The 22,591-nt window shown below is 30.4% G+C and overlaps 2 protein-coding genes across 2 annotated transcripts; one reads left to right on the forward strand and one right to left on the reverse strand.

The window, feature by feature from the left end:
• The first annotated feature begins 2,463 nt into the window (after positions 1–2,463).
• On the forward strand, positions 2,464–4,446 carry LOC122578538 (transcription factor TCP17-like). Its single transcript, XM_043750515.1, has 2 exons — positions 2,464–2,650; positions 2,894–4,446. The coding sequence occupies exon 2, from the start codon at positions 2,992–2,994 to the stop codon at positions 4,114–4,116; it is 1,125 nt and encodes a 374-aa protein (XP_043606450.1). The 5' UTR covers positions 2,464–2,650; positions 2,894–2,991; the 3' UTR covers positions 4,117–4,446.
• Positions 4,447–12,682: 8,236 nt separating this feature from the next.
• LOC122609849 (protein LONGIFOLIA 1-like) lies at positions 12,683–17,034 on the reverse strand. Its single transcript, XM_043782795.1, has 5 exons — positions 16,714–17,034; positions 15,957–16,006; positions 14,479–15,858; positions 14,169–14,319; positions 12,683–13,547 (listed from the first exon to the last, which is right to left on the reverse strand). The coding sequence occupies exons 1-5, from the start codon at positions 16,862–16,864 to the stop codon at positions 12,799–12,801; spliced, it is 2,481 nt and encodes an 826-aa protein (XP_043638730.1). The 5' UTR covers positions 16,865–17,034; the 3' UTR covers positions 12,683–12,798.
• Between the last annotated feature and the right edge of the window lie 5,557 nt (positions 17,035–22,591).

A 22,591-nucleotide genomic window follows, 5' to 3' on the forward strand; every position in this document is an offset into this window, starting at 1 on the left:
TTTATCAAAGCTTAGGTACTGCTATTTTAAAAAATGTTACAAATTAAATCTTTGAATTTGATAAACATACATAACCCCCTGAATTTTATATAATTTCCCCTTGAATTTTACATATATGGTTTACTTAACATTTTCCCATATTATATATATCTAATTAACTCATAACCAAAACCCTATATCATTTAGTTATCTAAACTAATTAAATGACTTCTCGTCTCTTCAATTCCATTGATATTCAATTATTATTGCTCATCTTTTTTGATTATTGCTAGCAAATGTACCATAATGAATACTATATATATCACATATCTCTTTTTGATTATTGCTAGCAAATGTACCATAACTATGTATGTTTTTAACTTAGTTTAAACGCGTCGATATCATAATTAATATGCCGAAGTTAATGTAACTGTATCTATGTGATAATTATGTGCATTACCAATTAAGGGTAGATTAACATAATTTACATAATTATTTGCATTACCAATTAATTATTGCTAGCAAATATATAGGCCGGCCTGCTTTATTTTTCTTTTTAGAACGTTACATTAGTTGCTCGTGTATTTAGAATTGAATTTCAACAATCTTTAATTTTTATTTTTAACCTCTTATAAAGAAAATTGGATTAATACATCAAGCATATTTTTTGTTTTCAAAATGCCCCATCATATTTATGGTTCCCAAAATGTCTCTCTACATACTACAACACTAAAATACCGTATAGTTTTAAAACAATCGACAGAATCTTACAATCCATACATTTGACACTTTATAACCAATGTATTCATCCAAAAAGGTGGTTATAAAATTCCGCTGCAATGCGTGAGTACTATGCTCGTATATAATAAATATCATCGTCATTTCAGAGATAATAATCAGTTTGTAAATTTGAACTACTTTCTAATGACGCTAGCTTCTAGCGTTCAAGTTAATTTTCTTCTTTTGTTTAGACTGCAAGTTTAAGATAATTCAATCTTTTTAACCGTTGTTTTTAATAACTATATATACGGATACAATCAGAAAACAACCAAGAAGAAGAAAAAGATCGAAGAAGAAGAAATTACAATATTATAACGAGCGGGTTTTGAATTCACTTAAAAGAGGCATAATTAATCAAGCTAGGTATTTAATCCGAACTGGCCTAGCTAGCCAGAGAAATAAAATCATCCAAGCCCCCACCTGAACCAAAAATAAATACTAAAAGACACATTCTTATATATGTCATGTAATTAATTAGTTCATATATATATATATGACCAACTAATTAAATTGTACAAATGACCCCGCGCATGGAAATGTTTGAAAAATATGTCACGTACATTTTATTTGTTTTCAAATGTTTTGCATTACGTACGTACGTACGGCCTCAAACGTTTACTTTTGAATACACTAAGCAGTAATTACTAGTGTACTTTACTAGCTTTAAACTTTTAGAATAAATATTAGTTTAACTGCCGTTCAAAAAAAAAAAAAAAATATTAGTTTAACTAAGAGCACAATACTGAGGCATTTTCTTCATCAGTTAATGTTACTAACACACAATTGATACAAACACCATGTCATATCCTTATCAATTTTTTTTATCATGCGCGTGAAAATGTCGCGATGATATTTTCAATAATAATAGTGACTCATTTTATTTACACCGAATAGAACAACCGATACTGATGCGTCCCATTAAAAATGCTCTTGTTTTATCGAAATGTTATCAATCAGCTAGCGGTTTAATTTATGGAAATTTACTAAATGGTGTCCGGGCCAAATACAATAGGCGTGCATGTCCATGTCTCTTGCACCATGTGATATACATAAACTAGACAAAAATAAAAATAAATTTGTCCTTCCTTTTGTAACAGCCGATAAAGCACTACCTACAACTTTTCAAAATGTGCAAAATGGTCCCCAAAAAAACAATAATTATTATTATGCTCTTTCTTTCACTATTTTACACCAACCAACCCTAGTTTCATTTTTTTCTTTTTGTGTGAAAGAATGTCACTTAAACTAATTTTTAAGCAGAGAATATTGGGTATCTGGTTAATCATTTTCTCAATCATCATAACTTAAATTACTACACCAACCATATTTAATTTATAAATTTCTAAAAGCTAACGTACTTTCAATATAATAATTTACTACTACTAGTTAAGCTAACTTAAATGTATTACACAGTGTATATTGAATGCACACAATTATGGTGTGAAAAGAGTGATAAATAAGGATCTAGCTAAACAACACTCCCTTTCAAAACTTTCAATTTACTGTATTTTTCTTTTCGTCAACTTGTAACTAATGTTGTATTTATTCAATAACATGATCGCTTGACGAAAGTAATCTTCGATAAGATTTCGATAGCGATAGATGATGCCAATGAAAGGTACGACACGTGGAACGCTACGAGTCATTGCTTTAAGCTTTGAAACCTTCTCATTCTTAATAATGGCCATGGTTTGGTTGAGTCCCAACATTTTTCAGAGCTCTCTTTTAGGTTTTCTATTCTTAAACAAGTAGAATTGAAATTTTTGACTTTTTTCTTTTTAGCTTTAGATTTGGGTATTTAATTAGCTTCAAACAAGACTAAAACAGCAAGCTAGCTAGAAGAAAGATAACTGAATTCTTAGTTAAAAAAGTACTTGAAATTAAAGTCCAAGTAAGTTTTCTTTATTTGCATATTGATTTATGTACTTTCTAGTGATAATTTATGCATAAGTTTAATTACCTTCAGTTTCTTATTTCTATATGTGTTTGTGCAAGAATAATCAAGAAAAGCAATTGAGTACTCATGGTACTTGATGGGTACTTGGTTAAGTTCTTTTTCATCCTTAATTATTATAAGGTGAAAGTTATGCCTTCTTGTCATTGATCAGTCAATGAACTTGCTCTACTTTTGCAGATCTCTTTTTCTTGAAAGATCTGAAGCTAGCAAAAGAAGATAAGAAAAATAACTATATATATACATATAGCTTTTGCACCAGTAATGATTCAAGCAAGATGAACAATTCAAACATAAGAGGACAAGACTATGAAACGAAGCAAGAAGACACAAACGAAGGAAATAATAAGGTCGTCGTCGTCCCTAAGCCAAACTTGACGACATCATCATGGTCTAGATTAAAGGACCCAAGAATTGTTCGTGTTTCAAGAGCTTTTGGTGGCAAAGATCGACATAGTAAAGTTTGTACGGTCAGAGGGTTAAGAGACCGAAGAGTAAGGCTTTCAGTCCCAACCGCTATCCAATTATATGATCTTCAAGACCGGCTAGGACTCAACCAACCTAGTAAAGTTGTTGATTGGTTACTTGATGCTGCAAAAAATGAAATCGATGAACTCCCTCCTCTTCAAATCCCACCCGGAAGTTGCTTTGGGCAAAATCTACAAGCAATACTAAACGCTAGTAATTCTTCACAAGAAAGAATTATCGATCATGGGCCTAGTAGAACTAGTACTATCAATGGTCTCAATTGGGAAGATTATTGGAACAACGCCGATAAATCTAAAGCTATTGCACAAGAAACTAACCAAGATTCCGAAGGAGTACATAATCATCAAGAAGAGGTAAGAAACAAGCATGAAGATGATGATAATGATCATGGTACATTTTCTCATACATCTAATAATTTCTTCGGACGAAACCCTAGTTCTTCAAATCTACCAAGTTTGTTAAACAATGTTGTCCCAAATACTAATAGCCCTTTTCTCAAATGGAGAGATCCTTCTAGTCTTTCATTATCACAATTTGGAAGCTACGATTCGGTGGCACCTCATCAACAAGCTCATGATCATGATGAAACAGTTCATAACTTTAATAGAAACAACGTAGCAGCGTTACATTCCATTAATAATCCATCCGGATCGTCTCAGCATCAGGTTCTTTTGTACCCTCCACCAACACCTCAAACTCATTCATATTTCCCTTCACACAATAATCATAACTCTAGTGAGCAGTTTGATCCGAAACAACTAAATTTCCAAATGATGAGCTCTTCTTCAAGTTCTAATTTCACACCACCCTTCTATACGATAAACCAAGGAATACGACCACTTCATTTGACAATGAACTCTAAATTTTTTTCTTCGGAAGATAATAATAATGGAGAACATGAACCAAACAAATGATCACAGATCGATCAGCTAGCTACCGCGGTTTGTTATTGATGGATTTTCATGTTCTTGAAACGTACGTGATTAAAGACTGCTCATAGCGCCATGGTACGTTCTTCGTGCATATTCCATTAGTTCATTTGTTGCGCGATTACTATTACGAAAAAAAAGAAGGAATTTTATTGAAATTATAATAGGGTTTGATTGATTGTTAGTTTTCTGATTGAAGTTTTGGTTATAACTTCATGTAAAACTCAGTTGTTTGATTATATGTATACTTATATATATATATAACTCATGATTCATACATATATTTATTGAGGTATGAAATGAAATACTTATGTATCCCATTCTTTAGATGTACGTACCATAGCAATGTTGGCCTGTGGCAAATTTAAATGAAATTTTGTTTTGTTTGGGATCGAATTTGTAATTAATTTTATATATTTTTCGCCATCTTAATTTAGAAAACACAATTTTGTTTTGGAATAGATAAATTAACTGGCCTGTCTTAGTTAATTAGCAGTCTATAAAGGTCATCTATCCTAAACAAACAATTAATTAAGTTTTGCAGTTATTAACTCGTTAGTTATTGTTCTATTATTATTATACTCTACCTTTTTCAAAAAGTATGGAAATAGAGTATACATTATTATTATATACATTTTGTAACATCATATCAACGAATTATTAAAAAAAACATCATGATGTCATTTTGCATCTTTATAAGCCAGAATAGAAAAAACTTAAAACAAATTAAGATAGAAGGAAGTGCTGGAAAGACACAAAGAATTTGAATTCTATAATAAAGTAATAGAGAAAGTCAATTGTATTTGATAACACAAATTTGGCCTTCCATATATGTACATCAAAAATTTTGAGTAATTATAAAAATAAAAAGATAAATATCTATCTATCTATCTATAATCTAAGAATCCAAGCATTATTCTAAGTCATCCTTTTTAACTTATAGCTATTTTTAAATGAAACCGTAAAAATCCAAACATCCTAAGTCATTCTCCTTAACTTATATCTAGTTTTAAATGCTGCTATCTCCATATATCTTTTCAATATATATACCCAAAATAAAATAAAAGTTAAATTTCTTTCATATTTATCGAATCAAATCTCATAAAAAAACATGGCTAATAAAATATATTAATATTTTGATTTGGACGTGTATCTCATAATGTTGTAATTATTGAGTTATTTATTAGTCAAACACAACATTAATTCTTATAACTTATAATTAGTCAAATACAATAATTTACAATCAAAAACTCACTTTTTTTAAAGCGGGTAAAAAAAACCCTCGTATATATATTTTTGTCAAATTTAAGAATTTATTTGAAAGTATTATTAGGATCGGTTAACTTGGTTGTTTCTTCCTTGTTGACTTCTAGTCCGAGAACAAGTAAGAGAAAAAGAAGGAGATTGTGTGTTTCACTTTGGTGAAGTTGTCTTGTAGGAAATAACATAATAATGAGATCTGTAGAAAAATTCATACATAATGTGTTACATCTATAGATGAGAAAGATTTTTTCACTTTTTATATATATATATATATATATATATAGAAGAAGATGGATTTAGATCATGTTTGTATAATTGTATTATTGGGTTGTGTTTTTTTAGATTTATTATTAGTATTGAAGATTTGAAAAAAATAAATAAATTGTTGATAGTAATGATTTTATCATGTATGATATTATCAAAAAAAGAAAATAAACGAAAGGTTAAGATCATTGACAGATAGATACAATATATATATATATATATAGAGAGATTGGGTATTATAAAACAAGCATTAAAGTAAAACAAATAAGACGAGATTTTGACTCTTAGATCATGCATGGTTATATTGATGCACAAAGATTCACGAAGTAATTGATGCATGATGATTTTCATGATGCACATTGATTTTCAATGAATAGAAACTTATTGTTTTATTTTTTTTACTTTAATACTTGTTTTATTTTACCTAAAACCTATATATATATATATACTCGTAATAAATTTATTACTATTATATAAAAGTTAACTACACTTTTGGTCCTTATAGAAAGAAAATGGCAAAAACAATCCTCACATGCACGACATGTGACTGACTTAACGACTTGACAGACGGTTGTCAGAACTAGGTACTGTCCGAGTAGGTTTTTGAAACTTGAGGTATGGTCTAAGTAGAGTCGCAAAGGTTTATACCAAAAGAATAATTTGGAGTATAGTTTAGGTACCAACCGTGTAATTTACTCTTATAATTTTAATAAAATTTTATTATGTCAACCAAGCATGATGTGGAAGGGAATTCAGATTCCAATTTTATCAAATTTCAACAAATTTTGTGAATTAAACACCCCTTAGTTTTGTAAACATGTGATAAATAATAGTTATTATGTAATAATAATCTAAATCTCAATTGAATAGCATTTAGAGAATCCAAATATATTGGGATTAATTTTTCTTTTCTTCCTATGATTCTCATATTCAATTCCTAGTATTTTACAAACACAAACAAAACAAAACTAATGAGTTTTTCATGTATAAGTTACTTTATGTTCAACTTACCTGCTGATGGCTCTTTCAATCGAACGTAATAACGTATGAGGCTGAATCAAAGTATTTTATGAGAACTTTCAAACCTTTTTCCTTGCCTGCAATGTTTCAAAATAAGATTTAAAGCTGAGACCTATTGTAAAAATTATTAGACCTTCAGACCATAGGCACCTTGAAGTGGTTATCATGCCCAAACCAAATGCCTAAACGATCGAAGAAATACAAATTTATAGTCGGAAAAGGGCCTATTGTTTAAAAATAATGAATTTAAGCCGACGATCTAAAACCAAAATACATGTGTACCTAATATTATAGGGATAAGTATCTTGTAATGTAACAAACTTTGAACGAATGTTTATAGTAGGAAATAACTAAAGTTGTGTGTATTGTATGTAAACAACTCGAAAACAATGTTTATTGTATGTAAGAAAATGTATTCAACCAATTAAAATCAGACAAGTGACACCTCTATATGGTTGTCACGCATTTTTTCTTATATACAATAAACATTTTTTAAAGTTGTTTACATACAATACACAAAACTTTAGTTATTTCCTACTATAGACATTCGTCCATGATTTGTTACATTCCAGGATACTTATCCAAACATTATATATTATATCTGATCAGAATGTTCATATATAAAATTATAAGTTCATGCCCTTGAAAATTTGAATTTTGTAAGTTCGCTCATTTTACCCTATGATAATTTGTATAAACTTATAAATTTAATGTTTCAGTAGAGATGCAAATTAAATGTTAAGTAGTTATAATGTCTTAAAATACTTTGTTGTAGTTCGTTACTGAAGTAAAAGACTAGTTATCTTTGAGCAAGTTGAAAAAAGAAACTTGATTTGTTTATTTTGATGTAATATATTAATGAAATGTCACGTTATACAGAAATCAACGGCGCCCCAAAATATTTATAAAAAAAAATCCTTGGATTGTTATATATACATACACAACCGAATAAAATCTGAGTGTCATATTGATTAGAGTATTATTATTATTATTAGATGAAAGAGACTTATGATAAAAGAGCAAGTGTCAATTTTTGCATCAGATCCAATACCTACTAAATATGCAGTGGTAGCAGCTAGCTTAAAGAGGCAGTACAGTACTAATAATATTCATTGAATTTAAAGCTTTTGTGGTCCTATTGCCTATATATTGGATTATTAACTTTATATCAACAAACCCAAAATGAAATTAATTGTCTATCTCTGATGTCCAATTTCTATTGGGACAAAAGAACAAAAGCAGTCGAATAACGTTTATTCCAGCTAAATAAAACATGTTTTTGGTTTAAATCTTACACCATTTTTTTTCAACTTTACATCAATAAACATACGTTAATTGTGTTGTAGTGATAATTAATATTCCGTATAAAACATGTTTGATGGTGTGTGATTCGAAAAGATTATACAGGTTTTTAAAATATCTTTCTTTTTTAATGTTTAATTTTTCTATATAACTTATCAATAATGGTTGTAGATGCAAAGCAACATAGGCCTAACTTATATTGTTGATAGTACTACAAGTAAAAGAAACTTAAAGAAAACTTATCATAGTTGGCTTATCATTTAACTTTTAGATATTTATTAGGGAGAACATCGTATATCGATAATACTTTTGCAAAATCAAGAATCATAAAAGTTGTCACATGAATGAATATCAATATAAGTTAATTAATACAAACCATATACACATTATTTCTTTCTCAGCAAAATTAACAAATTAAATGGATAGGATCATAAGTTTAAGGGTTATTTACTGAAATGTTATCTGGACTATCCACCAAATTACTGATTTCATACCTATAATTTTAAAATTACTCTTATCATACCCCAACTTATCAATTTTCCACTCGGACGATACCTGACTTGACGGGCGTCTGTTTGGCCGTTAAATTGGGGTATGACTACCCTAAATTTTAACGTTTTAGGTATAAAACCAGTAATATGGTGGATAGTCCAGATATCATTTATGTAATTAACCATTATTATTATTATTATTATTATTATTATTATTATTATTATTATTATTATTATTATTATTATTGTTGTTGTTTTTTTAATTACACAAAGTACATTGGTATATTTTTGTAAATATTTGTATTTTTTTTATAAAAAAAAATTTATTTTTATAAAAAAAATTATTGTAAATATTTATTTTTTTATTAAAAAGTATTAATATATCAAATACTATTATTTATAAAAATTTTAATAAAATAATATTTTATTTTATAAAAGATCATTTTTAGTACAAAGTTTTTATTTTTATAAGAAAAAATTTCAAATTTTTTTAAAGGGGTAAACCAGAAAAAATATCATAATTTCTTGTATTGCATTAGTACCTGTACAACTACTATGTAAGGTTTGAATCAGCTCAAAACAGATTTAATTAACTCCATGTGATGGTATCCATTCAAGACTTAAAATACATTTATCAATGTTTTACATGAAATTAATGTACTGCTTCCGATTTACTTATTTTTTTATATAAAAATTAAATAAATATGAAATAAATAAAATCATCATGGATCTATAATTTGATAGATTAATAGTTTTTAATAAAAAATAAATATTTACAATAGTTTTTTTTATAAAAATAAAGTATTCATTATAAAATAAAAGTAAATATTTACAAAAAAATATCAATGTACTTTTTAAAATCATTTATTCCTAAATAATACTTTGTGTAATTAAAAAAAAAAAACAACCATGATAATAATAATAATAATAATAATAATAATAGAATAATAATAATGGTTAATTACATAAATGACACATGGACTATCCACTATATTACTGGTTTCATACCTAAAACTTTAAAATTTACGGTAGTCATACCCCAATTTAGCGGTCAAACTGACGCCTGTCAGGTTAGGTATCGTCCGTGTGAAGAATTGATAAGTTGGGGTATGAAATTTTAAAGTTATAGGTATGAAATCAGTAATATGGTGGATAGTCCAGGTACCATTTCAGTTAACAAAATTATTACACATATGTATGTTTGGGATTGGTATTGAAGCATATACAATTCATATTAGTTTCTTTAATCACTAAAAATTATGTTCTATTTCTCTAGGTGTGAACAAATTAACAATTTTGTCACGTTTTTATGTGTGTAAAAATATATAAAAGTAGAAATGTGTAGAAATTTATCCACATTAAAAAGTGTGTACGTAGAACAAAAGTTCACATTTTTTAGTGTGAATTTTCATAATTATTTTGTAACACCTCATTTGTCCATATTAACTAAAAAATGTGTTACAAATTAATCATGAAAGTCATATTTTTACACACATAAAAACGTGATAAAATTTTTAATTTGTTCACGCTAATTAATAGTGTGAACAAATAAACATTATTTATAGTGTAGTGAATGATAGTAGTTTGAGCCAAAGAGTATCATTGGTTATGTGGGATACATACAATAACATATCTGTAAGTCAAATACAGACATGAGGTGTCGTTAACTTAGGTGTTTGATGACCTAGCTAGATTGAAAATGAATTGTTTTTTATCTAAAAATATTCCAAAAATATATTTTGTGATAATAAAAAAGATGTAACGTTTTAATATACAGCTAGATTTTAAACTCGTGTCACATACACGTGTTTTACAACATTATTAATATAAGAATTAGTGTATGAAACAAAAAAAAAATTTATACGTTAACTTGATAGGGGATTGAGATATTTAAATGTAATTACTGAATGATATATCATATCAATGTTGGATGGTGTAGCGGAGTTTTTTTTATAAAAACTCTTTCAGAGAAGCAATAATTTAACTTTAATTACATAAATGATCGAATTCTCATCGATGTCTTGCAAAAGAGTAATTGTGGGGTTTTCAATAATTTTGTTTGTTGTGATTATATTTGTAAGTTTCAGTTTATAAAGAAAAATCTGTATTTTAAATATAATTTGATTTTAATTATTAATAACAACAATGATTATCCTAACTATAGTCTGATTACAATTGCTAATAACAACAATATTACAATTAATTTGATTACAATTAATAATATAAAATAAAATATTGATATAAATATGTAAACTCCATAACTTTTAGCTATATTTTGTTACCCTATCCGTCCCATTATATGTGTCTTACTTTGAATTTTCAAAGTCTTTGTTTTATAACTTTGACCATATATATTTCTAATTGTGTTATATAATATTCGATGAAAGTTATATCAATTGGGACACATCTAAAACTCAATCAATTCATATACTTTTCATCAAGTATCATATAGCACAAACAACTATATTTAAGGTCAATGTTAGATAAAAAAAGATTTTGAAAATTCAAAAGTGGACACTTCTAGTGGGACGGAGGGAGTATTAGATAAACATTATGCAATAAGTATTTAATAAATTGGGTTAAAAGTGTAAATTGGTGATGAAAAACTAAAAAGTGTAAATTAATTTAATCAATTTTGAGAATCAATTTTGAGAAATTGAGAGTTGTGTCAGTTGTTTTTTAGTATATATTAAAATAAGATTAATCTATAAATCGAAAACATATAAAGATTTGTAAAAGATATTTATTTCAAATGCCAAAAAGAATAAAAATACTTTAAATTGAAGGTTGAGATAAATTGATAATGAAAATTCTTTTGATGTGGAAGACCTAATTTCCATATTAAATTTCTATATCTTTGGCAAAGGGGAAAATTAAAAGAAATGAAAAACCAAATTATGGGTGTTTTGTGTCGTTACCCTTTCATGTCAAGATTCAACCAAATGACAAAGCATTTCAGAAAATGGCCGAAATAAAGAGTCTGAAAACATGACAAAACAAAGACCACGCGAACATAAAGTACTTATAAATTTGTGAAAGATGGGGGGTAGGGGTGGGTCGAGTAGCGCCCTCCGACCCATTATTTTCCTATGGGTGATTTTTTTTTTTTTTTTAACAATTATTATGGGTGATGATTTGTGTATCGTTGTTTTTCTAGTCGTATTCAACAAAATATATTTTAAAATGTTGTATCGTGTAATAACGTAAAATATATTTGATAAAAAAGTAAGTAAGTAACTGCTCAGTGCCGTCTTCCGCGCCCCAATACCTCGACGGTGTATGGTGGAGGTTAAGATGTAGGCAGACCTTACCTCTACCTAAGTAAAGAGGCTGCTTCCAGTTTCTACCTAAATGGTAGACTAGACCCTCCAACCTTTACATGGGATGAGGATCGAACCCATGACCTCTGTCTCCAGAGGCAAAGGTATTTACCACTGATCCAACCATGCTGCTTCGTAAAATATATTTGATAGTGTTTGAAAAAAACTGATATATAGATTACTACTATTCTTTATAGTCAAAAGTCAATGCCAAATAACTTTTAATGGGCCTTCAAGATATTTGTAGCCCTCTATGAGTTTAGCAAGCCCATAAATTATATTCATCGGTTTAATGTCTTGGAAGAGTCTATAAGTAGACTGCTGGGGAATTTTCGCATTCTTTTGAGACATATGTACATGTTGGAGAAAAGGTGGCATAAATGTTTCGGAGTATTTCCCAAAAAAAAGTGGTATAAATGCAAATGCTATATTATAGATATGTTATCTCGTTCACAAATATTAGCACAGTGAAAGTGCTATTTGCGGCGTTGGATTGTTTTTTGAATTTTTAGCGTGCATACTCTGCTGGACCCTGAACGTTCACTTTGGATCGTATCTGTGATGGTGGTGTAAGAATGATAGATAAATGTTATATCGGAAAATCTTCAATATAACTTGCTACTTATCCTTTGTGCCTAAAACATAGTTAATAGTTAATAGAAATGTCATGTGGTTCATCTTTGATACTATTTAGAGGGATTATCATGTCTTAATTTTTGTACATGTTAGTATTTTGAATTCATATCATGAAATTTGCATAGTCAACCTTATGTGACACAATTAGTACATATGTTTGCATATTTTGAGAAATCTTCTAATGTATGATTGAAATGATGAAAGGAGAAGAAACAATATAAAGCAGACTTAAAAAGGTAGTCTGGTTTAAACACATAGCTAAAGTTTGTATATATTCTATATATGCATTTGAAGTTACAGTTTTGTACTTCTCAACCCTGTAACTATAAGAAAGGGAGAATTAATGGACCTGGGAGAACAAAAGTCAAGTTTTACATAAAAGATAATTGCCTACGGTGCCGCCCATGTCCATCTTGCCTACCGGCTACTTTGGCATTCACGATCTCACTAATCAAATCTTTAAAAATAAGACGCTCTATATCTAACGCCAGAGCTGGAACCTCACTACAGTTGTCCTCCCAATCTTCTGACTTGTTACTCATATCTTCAGTTATGATGTTTATTATATCATAATATTGGCCACAGACTGTTTTAGTTTCGAGATTATTTATTTCTAAACACAATTCTTCTAGAAACTTCTCTGCATTCAGGGTTCTTGCTTTCCTTTTGCTTGTCCACTGTCCAGAAGAAGCTGCTCTTGTTAGTTTTTGGACAAGCATATAGTTGACGGTATCAAATATCATTTTTCTTCTGATTTTCTCTGATTTTGAGGTGCACTCTTTGGTTTTCTCTAACATGTTGAACAGCTCGGGGTTGATTAAGCTGCCAGTTGGATGAAGGTGAATTATTTGGATAACACAGTCGAGATTTTTTAGTAAGCCCGAGGCTAATAATATTTCTTTGATGTATGTGTGGTCTCCGTTTATGCCTTCAAGTGGATTGATGGTGGCTTCATCGTCGGTGGAGTTTAATAACTCAATTTGATGAACAAGGTGCCTTATGTTATCCAGTTTTATTTGGTTGAACTCGGAAGTTGGCTGATTTGGTTTTCTGCTGCTCACCAAGCTATCTATTCCAACTTGACTCCACTCCCGTTCTTCAATGCATAAATCCTCATCATCTGAATATCAAAAATAATTAGAAATGTTCATCAGCAAGAATCGTCAGCATGGTATTGGGTCTAAAATAGATAATTACTTGCTTGACTTGTCGTAGAAATTCCATAAACCCTTTATGAATTTTTATAAGTGGCAAAATGGGTGGATCGGACAATGGGTAAGTTATTTAACTGGCAGATATGGACTGTTTCGTCTAAATTATATCTTTCTTTTATATACATATATATTGTGCTAAATATGATTCTGGAAACTATATTATTATAGTATTTTTTTTATATATAGATTGGATAAGGAGGTTTTACAGAAAAAATCACACTTTGGGCGATTTAGGACCTGTGTGACCCATTAGAGACAAGACATAACTCAAATAGACCCATTCATTAGTAAACACAGATTTCCATTTCAAAGGTTTTCATAAATTACTCAATGTTTTCTTCTTAACACAAAATTGTCCACTTTTTTGTTCTAGGAAATCCAAGATCTTACATGGTTGAACCTACTATGGAAGGCACATTTAGATGCAAGTGTGTCAAGTTGACTGAAAATAACTACTTTTTGCTTTGTTTCATGTATTTGTTCTTGCTCACATTCACTATATACTACAGTAATAACAAGAAATGTACCGTTGAAAGCATAAGATCTCTTCCGTATTGGTGATAATGTTTCTTCTGTACAAAATGCATCAAGGACCGAGACAGGACTCGGTTGCTCCAAAGTAGGTATGGCAAGTTCAGTCATTGGCTTGTATCCAGGCAATTTTTCTGCAAATTTGTTCTGTAAAACACAAAAGATGAAACATATAAGAATGTTATGATATAACCTCAAAGATCCTTAAACTGATAAAAAGACCTAATGTTTGGAATCACAGACTATAATTAGGTGTATAAATTTACATAATTGGATAACTATATATGCTAATTTCCAATCACGAACCTTGTTTTCTTGTGTCCAATCAGTACTCGAGACTTCTGGCTCGTTCTGAGAACCAACACTAGCATCGCTTTCTGATGGGAAGGAAATCGTGTCACTTTGTTGACTTAAGTTTCTTATGTGACAACTGTTCCTACACGACTGGTCGTTGGTTTGCACCGGGTTAATAGACTTTGACTTTGAGTTCTGTTGCTTTCTGATCACATGAATGTTTTGCTTGTTTGACCTCTGCAGTCTCGGGCTCACAGTAGGTGAATTTCTTGAACTGCAATAGTTCTCTTGAGCCAGGTACTCTGGTGCTCGTGAAGGCGACACTGGTTTTCTATTCCTGTTAGTTGCATTTGTTTCTGTAGATGCTACATTTCTTGCGGATTTCTTGCCAGGGTTGACTTTCTTGACCTTTTGTAGATTTTTGATCACCAAGGATTCTGGTGTTGGTTTTATGGCAGTCCCTTTGATGATCGAGGAAACTGGCTGCACGCTTTTGCTGTCATCTGTCATCTCTAACTTCATTTTGGTCCTTTGAATTGCTTCGAGTATTTGCTTAAGAGCTCTGAGATCCTTACCTGATGTTTTAAACTCCACTTCTGTCAATCTTCTTTCAATCTGACCATAAACAGACTTACAACCACGATCCGTTTTTTTGACTTCCTGCTTCCAAGGAGCCGGTTCTAATGGAATTCTTGTCGATACATTAGGCGCCTTTGGTGAAACAGGTTTTCTTGCAAGTGAATTCGATTCATCAACGGGTTCATTTTTTAAAACTTCTAGACCCATCAATCTTGCCACTACACTTGACGGTGGACGTTTGTTACTTCCCGACTCATGACTTTGGGTTTCTTCGTTAACATTTGTGAGGTTTTTTATACTACTTTGCTTGCTATCCAACGACAGTCTTGGTAGTTCCTTAATATTCGAAAATGATTTTAATTTATACTGTGATACGCGTCCATCATATGAAAACCGTGACGTCTCCTTTACTTCTTTGACTCCCCTTGAGTTTGAAATTTCCCGAAGCTTAGCAAGGTTTTGATCTTTTCTTTCATATGGACCGGGTTTTGGGTGGGGTTCTAACGGCCTAGGGGAATCAACGTGTGTCATGGCAGGACCTTTTCGTTCGTCTTTTGACACTGTTTTAACTGGTACTACTCGAGGTTTTCTAGTCATTGAGTCTTTAACTACATTTTTTATATCAGATGGTTGGGTCGAAAAATCTGTTTTTGTATGTGATGTTGGAGACGAGGGTTCAGAGAAGACGCTTGGGCAAAACGAAGATTGTTCGGTTTGAACCCTTTTACTACATTCTAACGATGAACACGAAGAAGAATACGAGTTTCTTGATGATTCAACGGATACTCTATGGTTGTCTTTCGCCATTTTCTCCTGTAAGTTATAAAAACTTAGTTTTACAATTAAGATTTTGATTTTTTTTTTTTTATGAAAACAATTTATAAGTATATGAATCCAAATCACGGTCTTACCTTAGGTTTCTCTGATGCATTATTTATCTCCTTGCCATTGTCATTTTGACCTGAGCGATGATTTATAAATTAATATTTTAGATGATGAAACTTTAACATATACTCAGTATCATTTTTCAACTTATAATTTAAAAAAACTGGAGATAGCAATCTCTTTGGGGGAAATGGGCTGGGTTGGGTTGATCCGAAACACTTTTTATCCAACATGTTTTTTTTTTTTCCTTTTTTGTTTTTGGTGTAAATAATTACTCTGTCAAATATGCTTACAAAATTGTTATACTATGTCAGTTATAATCTAAGTGTTTGAATAAAATGATTTCTGAGGTTTGATGCATTAAAAATCCATTTGGGCAACTTTTGAGTTTCGGCCCGTTTTGTTTTTAGCTTCTGATATTTTACCCAGTTGACCAGTCAATGATAAAACGTAACCCAAATCGACCCAGGTCAAAATTGACACTTCTACTAGAAAAAGATAGTTACATTTGTTTGTATATAATAGGAGTAGATCAGATATAAACATTTAAGTATAATCTATTCCATTTTCGTTACTGTTTACGTAAAAAAAATCTTTTCTGATTCATGCTTCTACTTTTAGTTGAAGATAGAATTGTGGTAATACTTCATATATTGTATACAGTATACTATATTACTAAATGAACATATATTAAAAAAAAAAGTAGCCTAGGAATAGTAAGTATGTCATGTAACACGTTAGACAGTAATATTTAAAATTTTGCAAATGAACGTGAAAACTGACCTTGAGGTGGCTTCTTCTGGTGGTGGCCATTTCGACGTTGGCCGAGTAGATATCGTCGATCAAAAAGCTGAAAAATTCCATTCATGCATCCTAACTGCTTTTGCATTTCTTGTTTATCTTCTGTTGAAGTGTACATAACCTTAGTAGACATTTCTATCCCACTTTTGGAAATAGTAATAAAAAAAAAAAAGCTAGTAAGATACTTTATTTTTATTGGTTATTGGAATTTGGCAGTAGCCATATTCTTGGTTTTAAAGATTAGTTATAGTTGTACAGAGAATGTGCAGTACAAAAAGTGAGTATTTATATATATCTTGGTTATTTCTGTATAACAGCAAAGAAATATTGAATGCTGTTATTTTTGGGCTAAAAGAATGCTGGAAGTTTAGGTATGTGATTTGATGAAAATATATATAATATGATGTGTGAGATATATATGTATTGGTGTGGCATATTTTAGAACTCAAGAAAGAAGGATTGGCATTGCATATATAGTATATCATAATAATAGTGAAGGGTTGGGTTGGGTAGGGTGGGGGTAAGCAATTGTGGGTCAGATCTGCACTGGCCTTCCACTTCCATGTGGACAAAATAATGTAGTGGGGTAATTGAGCCTGGTCTCTTCATGTGGAGATTGTCAGCTGGTGCAAGTTATATAAAATGGTCATGTATTATGTAAACACTATATGATTATATCTTCCTAAAAGTGTTTATGTAGAACAACATATAAGAAGAAAAAATGATGTAAATGATTAATTTGGTAGGCCTGCAAACATGCTTAAAATTTAGGTGTTACACGACGAGTGGTTAAGTTCGCGAGGGAGAGAGGAAAACAATGGTATTAAGTAAATATATTGTTTGAATCTTAGCCACTAATCATGTCACATATCAATACCAGCATTTTAGGCATGTTAATAGGCCTGCAAGTTAGTAATATGTAGTGTCAAACGCGCAACTGTGCATGATGGGCGGGTTGGGCTGATCCGAAAACTTCTAGACCAATATTTGTAGTTTTTTTTTATTTAACAATGTTTATATTTCTATTAGATATTGTTTAGGAGAATTCTTAAGGTTTTCTTGCAAGTAATTCCTAACGTTCCAATTTAGCGAAACAGCCCTTTACGACTAGTACTTAAAACGCTCCAACAACATTGTGGATATCATTCACTTCATTCCATATATAGAATTTCCTTGTGCTGGTGGGTTGGATCTGTATTTAGTATAGTGCCTTATCAGTGAAAATATACTCTTACTAACATTACTATCTACATCTATTACTATATGTATCCCTAGCCTATTGCGGAAATTCGTTGTAAACGATACAATTACAGATGGATAAGGAACGAAGAATCACAAAGTTATCGGCTCAAATTTCTTGACCATTGCTGTAAGAAAAAGAATTAGTATCCTTGAAGTTATCTTATTTAAATCCCATATGACACTAAATGGCTAGTTTCCCATACACTTGACATGTCTTTTGCTTATACTTTGCATCTTGCTTTAATTTTATTGGCATGTCCTTTGTGTCTCAACTTGTCAATTGTCATTGGCCCTTTATCATTTTTCTATTTTTCTATTTCCCTGTAGCATAAGCTATCTTTGCATTCAACAATCATATACCATATCTTTTAGGATATGCATTTAGGATGGACCAACCTATAAAGTGTTTGCCTATGTATCATATATACATTCATTGCACATAATCCTATAAGTATAGGTCACCTTAATGAAGTTACAAGATATATTTATTCAAGATCTATATACAAGTTGCATTATATTTACATCATAAACTTGGAATTTTCACATTAAAATGAGTCAGATTTTATGTCATATAAGGTGTAAATTTTCTGAAGTTGTAAGAAAATAAACTTATTGAGGTAATGTGGGGTAAAGTAGATGAATGTGATGGTTGGGTCATGGGTACATGATCACGTGGTATATGGGTATAGGTCACATGAGGTCTGCCTACCTTAGTTTCATTTTGCAGTGACTAATTATTTGTATCTATCACATCAATCATACATCATTGCATACTCATATACTATGATCCAAGAAGGCATAACCCCATTGGTATTCCATTATAGGCACATGATGGCCTCCATAAAGTCCTTAAACTTATCCCCTATTGAAACACCATGTGCATCAACACTTGTTTAATACTAGCTACTTGCCATCTAAACTAGATGTTTATCTAGTTTAATATTATAGACATGGATCATGCCCATAAGTCAAGTGTATTATGTGTATGAATTTATGTATTGGTATATAACAACTTTAAATGAATTATACTAGTAGTAGTAGTATATATATGCTTTGATCATTAATTCATTATGCGAAGAGGTGGTAACAAAGGGGTGCAAAAGGACCAATGTGGCAATGTCTGTTTCGAAATTGAAATTTCATATGAATTTTTAACTTTTTTTTTTATAAGTTTTTGAATTTTGTCCCCTTTTAGATTTGTTCTTTTATAATTTTTTTTATTTTGTCCTCTTTTAATTATTTTCTGGTATCGCCTATGATTCTACGAGCAATGCGCGCACGCACATATATATATATATATATATCCATATGAATTAGGATACTACTATTCTTTCGAGTTGTGGGAATTTGAAGCTAGGAAGTTATGTGCCACATCTTGGACATAATAAGATTTTTGCATTCAACTTTACGGTGTTAAATATGTTAATTATGTTGGCAGTCGCTCCATAAGTAGACCCCTACAATGATATTGTAATTCTTCGAAAGAAACCTTTTATTAAATAGTAATCATTATGCGAGATTCCTTGCTGGACATCTACAAGTTTTGTGGTCTAAAGTATTGTTTGCAATAGTTAGTGTTATGAGTCTTATGTGGGTCTAGTTATGCCTTTCAATATGCATACACATTTCTATTTCAATTCCTCGTAGATTTTCTCATCCAAATGAAGAAAACTATATTATTGTGTTAAGTTAGTAATATTCATAAATTTACTCATTCAATGTAAGTAGTGACTTAACCAACTCCATTTAGGTGGGTTGGCCAGGGGTATCTTTTAAATTCACTATGTAGGCCCCGGAGGTGAGTTTTCCCCAAGGTCTCGGGTTCAAGTATTGGATTTCTCATCTCAAGGTATTTTCCATGAGAAGGTGGTTGGAGGTCCAGCGATTTGTTGGTTAAAATTGCCTCCAGCACGTCTGAATCGAAACTAACTTAAAAAAATTGTAAATAACGACTCAAAATTTGTGGTACACATCTAATTGAGAGGCAACTTTTCCTACATTCTTTTAGAATATTAAAAGCCAAGTTTTAAGATTGTGTGAACAATAAAAAAGGGGTTTGGAAACCATGTTATACAAGTAATAAATTAATGTGATTTGTATGTCAAGATTCCTCAAACACCTTTTTCATCACATGAAAGAGCATAAAAGTTCCTTAGATCTAGACTTGGGTAATAAGAAAGAAGCCATTATCTTTATTATAATATAGGTTTAGTCACAGATTTAAGGCACATGAACATGGTATGAAATAAACCTTCACCCAAGAAACATCCCTATTGGGTCCTTCATATAATTTCCCATTAATACTTTTATCTTTTAAGACTTTGTGCATATCTTCCTTGGAAGTTTCATAATTAGAAAATATTAAAAAGGAAAGGAAAATAAAAAGTCAATCCCAATCTGTCAAAACAAAAAAACTCATATTTCAGCTATTGGTAGATGTTGTAGTTACCAAAAGTCATCTACATGCACATGACTTGTTTTGCTTCGATCCCAATTCACACTGAAATTGATGAAGAAAGGTTAACTCTTTATATAAAAAAAAAAAAAAAAAATTGTAAATATCAAAAAATGTATTAAGTGTTTAATTATTTATCATCGAACTAGAGACTTTTATTTAATCGTTCTTTTGGATCACTAGACCAACGTTAAGAGGTATCTGACTCAATGATTTGATTGGAATTGATGGAAAGAAATTTGAATTTTCTAAATTCATATCCATCAATATGAGAGATCTCAAATTTCTTAAATTAGCATAAAAAGTTTTAATTTTTTTCCGTCAAATTTTATTGAAATCTTAAACCTTAAATGACAGGGAGTTTTTTATTCCATAAAAAGTTTTTTTCTTACTTTATTTTTTCTTTCTTTATTTTTTTTTTTTTTGGTTTTCAGAATTTGTCTTTTACAAGTATTTCCTTTTTTTTAACAAAGAAGGGTTGATGTGATTCTTTATATGTTGTCACAATATATTTTTCATGAGACTTGTCAAGATGTAGATATTAGTCTGTTTCAAGAGAAATTATATGGCCAGTTGTATGTATAGATATGATAAAGTTTTTGTGTAGTGTATCTAATATGTAGAATGGTCCAATAGGGACTGAAATTTCAAAATCTAATTTATTACTATATTACAAAATAAAATAAATTATGAATAATGATAATAAGGGAAAATGATAGTGGCAAAGGAGCCCCGCCCACTCTGCTTGAAGTTAACTTCATGTGGTCACAAGTTGGACCATATAATTTTCTGTGCAATTATCATTTCATTTCCTTTTCTCTCCTGTATTATTATAATTCCCTTGTTCATTTTCATTATTAAAATATTGGACATGTTTTATAAAGTTGTTAAGAAATTAAGAAAATGTGAATATATGTTCATCCTTGAATGGTCACTATGTCACATTTTAGTTTCCAAAATAGCTGGGGTATGTAAGAAAAGTTAATTTATAAAGAAAAATGTTTAACATAACCCTTGAGGTTACACTTAATATGTATAAAAAAAAATTATAACTTTTTGTAACAAAAATACTTAAGGCTTTGTTTAACAAAATTGTCATATTTAATTTGCAAAACACTAATGCATGTAAAAAACAAGGAAAACGGCTTAAAATATCAATTCTTTTTTACAATTATTGCATGTAAAAAATATATCTCACACTCAAATATACTTTGATTACCATGATCTTGCATAATATTTGGAAACTACAATCACAATAATGTATTTGAATCATCTTGTGTTTAAATTACATATTTTGTAGATTCCAATTATAGTATTGTGATTAATATTTAGAAACACATTGTAAAAAGGGGCATCGTTTTTAAAAATATTAAAATAGATAGCTAGTGGGATGGTGATAGGATGATCGGTAATGATGGTGACCTACCTTACGAGCAGCAGCCTTAGTCGTGTGGGCTCCACCCTTAGTCGTCGGGTTCCATTCTCAAAGATGTTGGCAGTGATGCTGACAGTGGCAATTGTTGATAGTGGTGGTGGAAGAGAAAGAGAACAGGATCGAGAGAGGAAGGGATGAAAAAAAAATTAGATTATTGAATTGATTAAGTGATTGAATTAATAAAAAGAAAAAAAAAAGTGTATATATGAATTAAGTAATAAACAGTTGTTTTTTGTTTATTAAGTCATAAAACAAACACCTTTTATTAGCATAATAGGTTAAGTATATTCTATTAATTTCATTAAATCCTAAACAAACAGTCTTGGACTTCTAGCAAAATGGCTCGTAGGTTGATTAACCAACAATCCCGGTTCAATTAACAATTGCTCGTAGGTAGATTGAACTTTTTCCTCGTGGGAAGTAAGGTATATTTAATTTACCAAGTAGATCCAAATTTCCAATTGTCAATTAACTTGTTAAAAGTAGTATGCCGTTTCTCTTGTGAGTAGAATATTTTTAACTCCATGAGATCATCATGTTTACTTTGTTTATCACCATCCATATGCTGAGTTTGGCAAATTATTGGTCCATTTCAATCATGGGTTATTTGACACTTCTTCTACATACACTGCAAATAAAAAGAGTATAGTCTTATCAAAACAGATTGTACTATCATTTATAATGGGTTCTTCTTGGGTCATTTTCAATTGCTCTCAAAAGTATATTTC

This window comes from Erigeron canadensis, chromosome 8 (assembly GCF_010389155.1).
Source record: "Erigeron canadensis isolate Cc75 chromosome 8, C_canadensis_v1, whole genome shotgun sequence".
Classification (NCBI taxonomy): Eukaryota; Viridiplantae; Streptophyta; class Magnoliopsida; order Asterales; family Asteraceae; genus Erigeron; species Erigeron canadensis.

What these genes read in the sequence shown, in the direction of transcription:
- LOC122609849 (XM_043782795.1), bottom strand. Translation starts at nt 16,864, where the DNA reads ATGTCTACTAAGGTTATGTACACTTCAACAGAAGATAAACAAGAAATG. An exon ending in CCAGAAGAAGCCACCTCAAG is followed by an intron (nt 16,007 to 16,713) that starts GTCAGTTTTCAC and finishes ATCATCGCTCAG; the next exon opens with GTCAAAATGACAATGGCAAG. An exon ending in GAGATCTTATGCTTTCAACG is followed by an intron (nt 13,548 to 14,168) that starts GTACATTTCTTG and finishes TTTGATATTCAG; the next exon opens with ATGATGAGGATTTATGCATT.
- LOC122578538 (XM_043750515.1), top strand. Translation starts at nt 2,992, where the DNA reads ATGAACAATTCAAACATAAGAGGACAAGACTATGAAACGAAGCAAGAA.